This window comes from Eurytemora carolleeae, unplaced genomic scaffold, assembly GCF_000591075.1.
Source record: "Eurytemora carolleeae unplaced genomic scaffold, Eaff_2.0 scaffold229, whole genome shotgun sequence".
In the NCBI taxonomy this organism is placed as follows: domain Eukaryota; kingdom Metazoa; phylum Arthropoda; class Copepoda; order Calanoida; family Temoridae; genus Eurytemora; species Eurytemora carolleeae.
The window spans coordinates 59,391-71,981 of record NW_019396144.1 but is presented as its reverse complement, the minus strand read 5'-3'; the positions used below and the strand labels follow the sequence as shown (position 1 = coordinate 71,981).

Sequence of the window (12,591 nt, the reverse complement as noted above, 5' to 3'; positions counted from 1 at the left end):
TAGTTTTATATTGTTAGTTTTATATTGTTAGTTTTATATTGTTAGTTTTATATTGTTTGTTTCATATTGTTAGTTTTATATTGTTAGTTTTATACTTCTAGGTATATATTTCTAGGTTTATACTTCTAGGTTTATATTTCTAGTTTTATATTTCTAGGTTTATATTTATAGTTTTATATTTCTAGGTGGTCAGCGGTTCATCATATTTCTAGTCGGGACAAAAAGGTTGGCAGTGGTTCATTTTATTTTTAGTCGGGGCAAAAAGTAGTCAGCGGTTCATCATATTTTAGTCGGGACAATAAAGTGGTTCATAATATTTTTAGTCGGAACAATAAAGTTGGCAGCGGTTCATATTTTTTTTAGTCGGGACAATAAAATAGTCAGCGGTTCATTATATTTTTAGTCGGGACAATAAAGTTCATATTTTTTTATATTTTTAGTCTGTGAATAAAGCCAGGCCCGGGTAAAAATAAATAACTTCTTTTTTAAGGGGAACAGACTGCTCTTGTTCAGCATCCATATAATTAATTCAAATGAACAGAATTAGTCAAAAAGAAAAGTACAAAAATATGTAATTTTATATTAATTCTAATAAAATACGTTCTGTTATTTACAATTCCTAGAATCAAATATACAAACGTTAAAAGCAATATTTAGAATTTTTTAACATATTTTTTAATATATTAATTCAGGGGAAGAAAGACTAAAACCATGCTATTGGCCCAAATTTGACACTCAGTGTCATGTTGGAGTGTTTAAGGAACTCTTTTTGTGTCAAGGGCATATTAAATTAATTAATAATTAAATTAACTGTAAGCGTAATTTCAAGTAACCCTCCCTGCAAAGATGACATTGCCCTTCACACCCTTGAAACCTTAATCATAAAATTTCGTGGATTTTCAAAATTTAATGAAAAGTTTATGTTGTTGGAGGCTAATTTTGAAATTTTGATCATCAATAAAACTTCCCTGGGGATCACGTGAGGTCCCACACAAAATTTGGGTCCGATCGGTTCAGCCGTTTTGACGTTCATTGGATACAAGCAAACACCAAAACAAACAGATAAACAGACAAGCAAATTATATAGTTAGATGAAACTGTTTCCACAAGATACAATTTGAAAAAAGGATTATAATGAAAAGTTTGTGGACTAAGGATTTTATTTAAAATATATATATCAGCTATAAGTAGTTGGGCCAACGGCTGGACCAAATGGACATTTTTGAGGAAACTCATGGGAACCCTGGGGCTAAACAAAATTCGATTTTTTAAAGTCAAATTTTTTTCTTCAAAAATTCAATTTTTTCTTCAAAATTTCAATTTTTTTCTTCAAAATTCAATTTTTTTTCTTCAAAATTTCAATTTTGTTTCAAAATTTAAAATTTTTTTCAAGTGTTTCTTAAATTCTACTGGCAACGCATGCATTTCAGCTAGTTTTTAATAATGATTTAAATTCCTTATACTTAGAGGCATTCCACAGAACATATTTTTTCGATTTTTATTGAGGCATTGTATTTATATTACTTAATTTAAAAAACTTGTAACAATAGTTAAAAAGTATCTATTGTTGATTCCACAAGCTCTAATTTTCTAATCTCTAAATCTTTGCAACCTAATGGTGTACACCTTTGATATTTCAAACTTAGATTATTTGGTCTAACATGATTCCTAGTTTGAAATATCAAGGATCTACGACATTGGGTTGCAAAGATATTGGGATCAGAAAATCAGAGTTTGTGGCAAAGACTCAATTCCTTTATAAATCCAAGTTTAAACTTGATTTAAAAGTTCCAGTCTATGAAAGCATATTTTCTCTGTATAAGAAAACACATGAAAGTTGCTTAAATTTATATCGTCTAAGGCACTGCATGCACTAAAGATGAAGATTAAAATAAGATTTTTGATTTTTACAAAATTAATCTGAAAAATGGAATTGTAGTAAGCCGCACAAGGTTTCCCTTCTCTACATTGTAATCCTAATTATATTAGAACTGTTTACGGGACGTGATCTTCTCCGGAACTGAGCATACACCCTGAGCAATCCGACCCACATAGATCAGACTAGAACTCCGCCTGGAAACCAGAGTACATGCGAGCATCTAACCAACATTGTCAGAAGAAAGAAGANGGTTGATAGCTTAATAGCAAGTCTAACAATTTCGTGATAGTAAATTCATTTCTAGTAATGCTGCAAAAATAAATATGTCTTTGTTATTTAATCTATTAATGAATGAGATGATCATTAATCAGCTTGGTTTACAACTTCTGGATATTAACGGCGGAAATTCTTTTAATCGATTTTTAAATGTTGAAAAAAGTTTACGGGATAAATATTGCATATGGAATTCATCCGGAATAATCGTCCTTTGTGAAGCATTTAGGAGGTAGATTTATTCGCAATTCAGTTAAGAAAAGTTTCGCCGTTAATTTACAAAAGTTTTAAATGATTTAAACGTTTTTTTTACAATTCTTAAATAACATTGACAAAAAAACATGTAACAAATAAGATCCTACCAACATAGTTGCATGTGTAAACTAAAGCAAGTTGAGAAATATAATGAAATTAAATCATTGAAAATTTAAATAAGTTATTAAAAATCACTGGTTGGAGGTTTTCTTTATTATGATTGTGAAGACGGCATTTTGGAGAAATCTTAGAATAAAATAATAGAAACAGCAATAATGATGATGATACTGAAATAATCGATTCTACGGTTCTACTATATGGCATGATAATTTCCATAAATCTAAATATGTTCCTAAATAGCAAATTAGTCTGTAACATAATTTTTAACATTTTTTGTCCGAGTTATTAAATAATTAAAAAACTTTCGTCTACTGACTGAAACAGCTGGTGAAATATTACGAACGACTTTACGCTCTTAATTTTAACACTGTAAAAGTTTTATTATTATCAAATGAATCCTTAAGTTAGAAGTTAGAATTATGAAAATGATGGTATGTTTAAAAATGATGGTATGTTTNATTATTACCATGGACTCCAGGTTGAATACAGTTGAGTTAGAAGAAATTATGAACATGGACTGCAGGTTGTAGGTTATCCGTATGTTAAAACATGAGGTAGTTTTATCAATTCTAAGAACTTCATATACAGAATAACTGTTATTTTGCGTAATTTTACAGAAGTAAAACAACAAAAACCAAAAAATAGTAAAATTTGCGCTAGTGTTTCAACAGTCATTATCTTTAAATATAAAGTTGTAATCTCTGTTTGTTTGTTTGTTTGTATGTCCGAGTATGGATGTGATGAACAACGTGTCAGATTTGCGTCACAGTTTGATTTTATAACTTTGTAGAAATTGGGTTCTTAAACATTCTTAAATGGGTTTTAAATTCTAAGGTGTTTGGTTTAACTTCTATAGGGATTATTTCAGGCAAAGCTGGGTCCCATTAATTCGATATAATGTAATATGTTTGACCTCTATATAGGAATTGAGCTTGTCTCTCTATATCTAAAGAACGTCAAAACGGCTGAACCAATCGGGCCAATTTAGTGTTCTTCCGGTAACCCACACGACCCCAGGGTAGGTTTATGTACTTTTAAAAGTAAAAACAATTGCCTAAAAAAATATATATCTTTTATTTTCGAAATCTATTAATTTACCAACATAAAAATCCACAAAATTTGAAGTTAACACTTGACAAGATCTGTCAAAAGTTGGATTGGTTGACTTTCAAGTTATTTTCAAACCTGATCTATACTGTGTTTTATAGCCTAGATACACGAAGAGTAACCTAGAACCAGGAAACCAGGTTTAAATGTTTGGTTTAAAAACTAATAAAATCCTGACTTAATTAGTTCCTCGCATCTTCAAATATTCTCAGGAGGTCTATATATATATATATAAATATATTATTATTAGCAGGGTTTAGCCGGGATTATCGATGTTTCGGACAACATTTTAAAAAAATTTTATACAAAATATTATTACAAAAAAAATTAAAAATATTCTGTGAACACTGAAAAAAGAATAACAATTATTTTTTAAAAAAGTTTGAAAATTTTGTCCAAAACATCATTTAACCCGGTTTTTTTTATTACTAACCCTGTATATCCTGGGTAGAAACCATCAGAATAATTGTTTCAAGGACATGTCGTCATTGGTTGGAATCCATCTTTCTGCAAATACAGTGCATGGATCCAAACTCTCCCTCATTACCATGGTGTCGCTTTACTCACCTCTCCTCAACTCCGCTCTCCCAACCCCCCATACTCCTCTTCACATTACACCTCTCATTGGATCTACAGTCTACACCTCTCCTCAACTCCCCTCTCCCAACCTTCCATACATTTCCCTTACTACTCCTCTTCACATTACACCGCTCATTGGATCTACAGTCTACACCTCTCCTCAACTCCGCTCTCCCAACTTTCTATACATTTCCCTTACCACTCCTCTTCACATTACACCTCTCATTGAATCTACAGTCTACACATCTCCTCAACTCCACTCTCCCAACCTTTCATACATTTCCCTCACTACTCCTCTTCACATTACACCTCTCATTGGATCTACAGTCTACACATCTCCTCAACTCCACTCTCCCAACCTTCCATACATTTCCCTCGCCACTCCTCTTCACATTACACCTCTCATTGAATCTACAGTCTACACCTATCCTTTACTTGTTTTCAAAGAAAGTCTAACAATGCAACTATAATAAAACCAGACTAAGAATTGATTTCCGTGGATCTTACGAGATCCCTAAACAATGGTTAATTGGTCTCGGTATTCAGATTTGAAAACCATTTTAAAAATATCAAAATCCAATGAAGTTATGGCCAAATAACGGTACTAAATTCCGTTTTTTTAACTTGTTAATGTTTATGATGAGTTTTTTAGCCCTAACTCACTCAATTTTCAAATTTTTTTAAAATCGCTTTTTAGATTTGAATTCAGCATTAAATTTCCAAGAAAATTAGGTATAACATGAAAATAAAAAAAATGTTTGGGCCTTATACAGTTAATTCTCCGATATTAAATAGTCAAATCGTAACCCTATGGACGATTTTGAAAAAAAAATGTTGATTGCAATATTTTTTAAGTGAAAACGCAGCGACCTCCGGTGGCCGATTGGCTCAATTCCAATATTGATCACCTTTAGTGGGCAACCCCCCCCCCCCCCCCGAGCCTGTTTAGGGGTTAATGAATTATCATCGAACATACACATCGCCAGAGAGAGTACTACTAAATAAAAGTCTATATATATATATTCATTGCTTGTCTGTCTGTTTGTGTCCAATAAACGTCAAAACGGCTGAACCGATCGGGCCGGAATTTTGTGTGGGACCTCACGTGACCCCAGGGAATGATTAAAATTTCAAAATTTGTGTTTAAAGTTTTTATTTTTGTAAAATTTTGAAAATGAGCTAACACATGTTATGAAATCCGCATTTTTTTATATACTGCATGTTCAAAGAAAAGATGCTCACAGATAAAGTTGTAATAGAAGATATATTTTAATATTTTATATTAAAATACACATAAAATATCAAAATATGACGCACGTCACTTGTGCGAACAATTTTATAGATTTTTTTTCAAACACTTTGAAAGGTTTTACTCAGGGGTTTGATATCTATTTTAGTTGGTGCAAATCAGACCTTCACTTCTGCAGTCCTCGACGTTTTCTTTGTCATTTGACTAAATCATCTCTGGCTCTTGATTAAATCATTAATACCCTTTGACTCAATTATCTTTGCCCCTTGACTGATTTTTTTTGTCTCTTGATTAAATCATCTTTTCCCTTATCTTTGCATCCTGACTTAATCATTAATACTCCCTTACTAAATTATCTTTGGGAAAATATTTTTAGTGTGCTTCGCTCGCAATTTTTATTGTTCCTCCCCCCCCCCCCCCGAAAATTTCGCAATCCGCCGTTCCTACAGGTACACTTTCCATCTCTTTTTCATTACTAACTGGAAAATTGTATCGCCATTTTTCAAAATTATGATTTTTATTTATAAACTTTTTTAATCGATTATTATTAAGAGTTTGATAAGCAGTTCTCATCCTCGACAGTACAGTCTTCCTAAATTAAAATAAAATTTTAATTTATTTAGTTTAACAATATTAATTCAATTAAACTTTAAGAGAATGATGATGATATTTCAAGTAATACTCCTTGAAAAGAGTTGCATCCTGTAAATAGATCGATAGATAGGGTTACATGAAGGGATTGGGAGCGTAATTATAATTTCATTAATAATTAAACGTTAAAAGAGACTGTTAATGTATTTTTAAGTGACCCTGAGACCTCCATGCAAAGATGGCAATGCCCGATTTAAAACGGTTTCATTAAAAGCTTCATGAAACTATATAGTGTACTTTATTAGTATTACTCATTTCATCGTGAATTTCATCGTGAATAATCAACGTGCTATAAAGTTAAATTAGCTGTACATTATTGTACGTGTGCTCTAAAGTTTTGATTGTTTTCTCGGATTTTCTTCAAAAAAATTTAAGATATTTCCAAAATATTTTTTTTCAATTGAAATGAAATAAAATTAAATAAACTTTATATTTTGACGTCTGCTTTGTTTGAAAGCTTATTTGATCTAGAAACAGCTACTGAAATAAGAAAAATACTATTATTTTGGCACGACGTGCTATAAAGTTTTTAAACTTCAATTTTCTCTATATTTCGAAAGTTCTTGTCTTTTTAGATTATATTTTGTCTAAAAATCTAAAAAGGCTTAAACCTTCTCGATAAAGAAAAAATTTCTGTCCAAAAACTTTATAACACTGCGAGCCAAAATAACAGTGTTTGAAATAGTTATTGTCTAATATGAATGAAATTATAATTACACATGGCTTCTCTAAATGAAGTGCAGATTATCTCCGATACTTGAGTTCCGTACATAATGTATTTAAAACATTTTGTAATTCTAATAAAAAATCAAGTATTGAAAGTAACTTTATCTTTACCTATATAAGGTCAATATTTACATAAATTGTTTTTATGTAGATAAAGCCTAAAATTATTTGTTTGCAATAAAATGTCAAGAGGGTATGGAATGGACAATTACCAACTAATTTTAATTTTATTTACTTCATGTAACCTTCTATGCAAATATGACAATGCAAGATTTACAACTGTAACATTAAAACCGTTGACTGATCATAGAAGCCAGAGAACTCTGTGTATTTATCTCTCAAATTGTGTTCTAATTGCTGTAAAACGGGAGTGTACACTAGCATACAGTGTGAAATAAATCAAAGGTTTAAATGAAACTGTCTGGCTGAAAAAGTCTGTATCTTTTGTAAAAATAAAATTATTGGTAAGATAGTATCTTAAACCTGACTTTCATCGCTACATAATCCGTTCTGACAATGATTGTTTATCTAATATTTGAAATATTTGAAAGTTTTCTAGGAGCAATAAATATTAAATATAGGGTTGCCCAAAATGAAACTTCAGTTTTTTGACTACCCCTGTATTTACTGCACTTAGTACTTACCCATCCTGGCCAGGATTGTATTATTGGGTAGAGGGTATCTCCAGGGCACTCCGTTCCACCTGAAGTAAAATCAATATATGCAAGATAATTCTCCTGATATAAAGAGGACAGCTATGAAAAGTTAAATGCCTTGCAATGCCTTTGTTCGTTATTCACTAATAATTTTTTTAAAGCCCTATACCTAGAACTATAAACCACATGAAGAAGTAATTGGCAAAACTCTCGCCGATGATTGCGTGAGAGCTTGCAACCTTTGGATCCTTGTGACAATGTTCATGTTTAAGTGAGTCATGATTTTATACAATGATGAATAAAAAATCGTATTCTGAGCCCGCGATTTAAAAGATTCTGTTCGGGACGTATTTTCTTAAACCTAGCTTTAAGACCCAACTCTGACGACAGCTTGTGTCACAAAATTGACAGCTTTGAGATCTTAGGCTCGATTTACGTTGTTAGACCAAATGAAAATAAAACCGAATTTAGTTGGTTTTAGTGGAGAATAAGGCTCCATGTTGAGTCTTGTTCTCATTAAAACGACAATGCCAACCATAAAAAGCTGTCAAATTCAATATTAAACCGGTTTTAGAACTCAACTCTGTAGAAAATTAGATGCAACTTAAATCCAAAATTCCAAGCCGTAAATAAGGCCCAACGACAGCTTAGACAATTTTTTCTTGAATTTTTTAATCGCGGGTTCTGAAACAACTGACTATAACTTATTCTGGCCAGGAACCATATTATATTCTTAGCGAGAAATATCTGAACCATGCAGACGTAGTTCAACAACTTCTCTTGTGCACCGGTTTCCAGCAAAAGAAAAGGGGTTCAACCATAACTCGCTTTTTACTAAATCTGGTTCCAGGTAATATAAGAAAATCCGGATCCACATAAAAATACTACCGATTGTAACTAGTAATTCATTTGCCTAGTTTCTTGCTCCTCCTTTATTAAAAATAAGTTGCTGGACCCAATTTGTATAGATAGTACTTTTTCATTTTTAGAAAATCCAGATTTTGTTTTTACATTTTTTTATATTATAATTGACCTTGAGGTTTGGTTTGCCTGTGTCCAAACATTTTGTAGTCTGGTCTTATCTTGTTCTGGTCCCTCATACAGAATACCAGATTATGGTAGGCCTTAACATAGGTTATAAAGAATACCAGATTATGGTAGGCCTTAACATAGATTTTACAGAATACCAGATTATGGTAGGCCTTAACATAGATTATACAGAATACCAGGCAATGGTATAGGCCTTAACATATGATTATACATAATACCATCAGATTATGGTAGACTTTAACATAGATCATACAGAATACCAGATTATGGTAGACTTTAACATAGATCATACAGAATACCAGATTATGGTATAGGCCTTAACATAGATTATACATAATACCATCAGATTATGGTAGACTTTAACATAGATCATACAGAATACCAGATTATGGTATAGGTCTTATATTATATTATACAGAATACCAGATTATGGTAGGTCTTATATTATATTATACAGAATACCAGATTATGGTAGGTCTTATATTATATTATACAGAATACCAGATTATGGTATAGGTCTTATATTATATTATACAGAATACCAGATCATAACGATCATCTATTATGCCAACCCAACTATTCATATTAACTATTGAACCTTGCCTTTTTTGCTGAATTATGAAAAAATCAATCAAGGGATTGAACCATGAATAAAGGGATTGTACCTGAATAAAGGGATTGTACCTGAATTGCTGCTTGAGTTGGTTGTTTCAAAGTAAAATCTCCGAGAAAGCAAACACCGTATCCAACACTGTTAAACCCTGATGTGTGGGCTCCCTGTTCAATTCAATTGTTCAATGTTCAAATAAAAAAATCTTTAATGAGAATGTTCAACTATTTATCTTTATATATAAAGTTGTAATCTCTGTTTGTCTGTCTGTTTGTGCGAGTGCGGGCAAATGGCGGGAGTAACTTTTAGTAACCTTGGCAGCGCTGGGTTCCCAAGGTAGTTTAAATATATAATTACCCAACTTTCGGTAATGATAACGGAACTAAGTATTTGAACATTTTTGAGGTTAAAGCATAGAGAATAGAATATATATTAGAGGGGAATTTACTCGAAAAAAGTGTAAAACGGCCATTTTGTTGTACTGTTTCCATACTGCAGGTGTACTTCACATATTTGTGCTATATAACCTTTTGGGGCCTGGAAAATATTAAAAGAAAATCAAATTATGAAATAGGCTGGTTTCATAACTGACAAATGATCATTTCACATAGACTCTATGCCTTTCACTTTACAAACGATGATTTTCCGTTATAACTATAAATCAAATGATGGTTTTTATTCACCTACTTCATTTTATAAAGTTTATTTAACAGCTTTAAAAAATTTAAAATTGAAATGGATAGTCTAGGGAACATACTGTATTAATGTAATCTCTACTGCATATAATTTGTAAACATTTAAATAATTTGTACACTTTGAACTCCATTTCAGGCTGAAAGGGACTGAAAAAAATTATACCGAGAGATTGTCTAAATTCCTCTCTAATATATATTCTATTCTCTATGGGTTAAAGGGATATTGTACCCGTAATTTCAAGTAACCTTCCATACCAGAGGGAAATGCCCGATTTACAACGTTACCATTGAAACCTTAGTCTGATGAAAACTGTGGAAAACAGCGCTATTATTTTGACTAGAAAAATGATGTTTTCTGTTCGTTTCTCCATTGGTTCTTATAAACAAGAAATGCGCAAGTCACGTCCGCAAATAATACACAAATAAAATTAAACAGTTTATAGACATCTTTGCATAGAGGGTCACTTGAAATTGCACTTACAGTCCTTTGAATCGTTATCCTAAATATTAAGGGGAGTTATGTGTTTTTTAAGATTTAAGGTCGCTTTAAACTTTAAAGGAATAGAGCGGCTATACATGGTATTTGAGCTGGAAATGCAGAGAGAAAAACTTTAGGAGTCATTTGATACCAATGAGATATTTATACGAAGTACAATTTTAAAATAAGAGCGTTAATTCACCTGTATCTTCAATCAGCAGAGGAAACGTTTTTTTACAATTCTTAAATAAAATGGACAAAACATGTAACAAAAACTATTCTACAAACTAGTTGCATGTGTATACTAAAGCAGGTTGAGAAAAATCATTAACGTATATAATAGTAATTCAAATTCATATTAAAATCTCGCTGCAGGTTTATGCACATTCTTTTTGCTAGGGTCGGTTATTGGATGTTTTCTTTATTTTAATTGTGAAGACGACATTTTGAAGAAATCTGCTAACACAATTTAGAAACAGCAAAGATATTAATGATAACGATTAATTATCGATTCTATGGTTCTACTATGGCTTTTATCGATCCTTTCTTTAGCAAATTAGTTTATAAAATAATATTTTTTACATGTTTTGTCCAGGTTAATTAAATAGTTGTAAAAAACCGTTTCTTCTGCTGCCTGAAACAATTGATAAAATATTACAATGCTCTTTACGCTCTTATTAAAAAATTGTACATCGTGAAAATCTGTCATTATTATCAAATGAATCCTAAATAGAAATCAATATTATAGTTCCAATTGATTAATAATCTTATTTTCCTTCTTTTAAATTTCTTGATCCTTCTTTATTGATTTAAACCTGAATATTCCAACCGCGTCCTTCAAACACACTTCCATCTCCTCCGATCAGAAAACTTGAAAAAAATAATCAACTCAAAAATTTTTTTTTAATCAATCTAGTTTTGATTAAAAATAAGCCAAAGAAAAACTTATATATCCATACTTCCTTGAACCTGATGTCATAGTCCTTTTATATTATAAACTAAATATGCAATATACCAAATCAAATAGTCAAAGTGTAAAACATCAAGTTGCAAAGATATGAGAATTAGAAAATCAGATTTTGAACGTAAAGCAAGTGACAAAAATGTTCAAATTTTCGGCATTAAAGTTCAAATGCAAGTTACTAGAAAACTCGAAAATCATGAAGTTTACATTTTACTCTTCGTCAAAACAAAAATATTGTGCTACTTAATATTAAGATACCTTCTCTTCGTGAAAATAATATTTTTTTAAACTCTCCCTGTATCACCTGTATCCTATATCCCACCAGCTGTTTCCATCCATATGAAGGTTCTAACAAATAATAAATACAAATTTTAAAATTACAAATATTTGTATTTTCTATGTATTCATTAAACCCATATTAATAAAAAATATCTAATATTTTGAATACAAATATTTTTTTAATTTTCACAAATCAATATCCTTATCTGCGTCATACAAGATCCCAATACAACCTGGATATCCCTGCCAGCTTGAATATAGGATACACCTTTCTTTATAACCTGGATATCCCTGCCAGCTTGAATACAGGATAAACCTAAAAAACCGGGATATCCCTGCCAGCTTGAATATAGGATACACCTTTATAACCTGGATATCCCTGCCAGCTTGAATACAGGATACACCTTATACATAACCTGGATATCTCTTTATACTTGAATATAGGATACACCTTTATAACCTGGATATTCCTGCCTACTTGAATATAGCATACACCTACATAACCTGGATATCCCTGCCAGCTTAAATTTAGGATACACCTTTATAACCTGGATATCTCTGCCTACTTGAATATAGGATACACCTATATAACCTGGATATCCCTGCCAGCTTAAATTTAGGATACACCTTTATAACCTGGATATCCCTGCCAGCTTAAATTTAGGACACACCTTTATAACCTGGATATCTCTTTATACTTGAATATAGGATACACCTAAATAACCTGGATATCCCTGCCAGCTTAAATTTAGGATACACCTATATAACCTAGATATCCCTGCTAGCTTGAATATAGGATACACCGATACAACTTGGATATATCTGACCACTTGGATATAGGATACACCTAAATAACCTGGATATCTCTAAATGCTTGAATACAGGATACACCTATATAACCTGGATATCTCTAACTGCTTGAATATAGGATACACCTAAATAACCTGGATATCTCTAACTGCTTGAATATAGTATACACCTAAATAACCTGGATATCTCTAACTGCTTGACTGCAGGATA

The 12,591-nt window shown here is 31.5% G+C and overlaps 2 protein-coding genes across 2 annotated transcripts in view; one reads left to right on the top strand and one right to left on the bottom strand.

The window, feature by feature from the left end:
* Nucleotides 1–4,182: 4,182 nt before the first annotated feature.
* LOC111696291 (uncharacterized) lies at nucleotides 4,183–4,683 on the top strand. Its single transcript, XM_023465854.1, has one exon. The coding sequence runs from the start codon at nucleotides 4,183–4,185 to the stop codon at nucleotides 4,681–4,683; it is 501 nt and encodes a 166-aa protein (XP_023321622.1).
* Nucleotides 4,684–5,960: 1,277 nt separating this feature from the next.
* LOC111696295 (peptidoglycan-recognition protein SC2) overlaps nucleotides 5,961–12,591 on the bottom strand; it is a gene marked incomplete in the record, with an annotated part of 9,612 nt that continues 2,981 nt past the window's right edge. Inside the window, 7 exon segments of the mRNA XM_023465863.1 lie at nucleotides 5,961–6,054; nucleotides 7,484–7,542; nucleotides 8,529–8,619; nucleotides 9,230–9,322; nucleotides 11,144–11,198; nucleotides 11,597–11,640; nucleotides 12,560–12,590. Coding sequence (XP_023321631.1) covers nucleotides 6,010–6,054; nucleotides 7,484–7,542; nucleotides 8,529–8,619; nucleotides 9,230–9,322; nucleotides 11,144–11,198; nucleotides 11,597–11,640; nucleotides 12,560–12,590 — 418 coding nt within the window.

Excerpts from the sequence above, each read along its gene's own strand:
- LOC111696291 (XM_023465854.1), top strand. The coding sequence starts at position 4,183 with ATGGTGTCGCTTTACTCACCTCTCCTCAACTCCGCTCTCCCAACCCCC.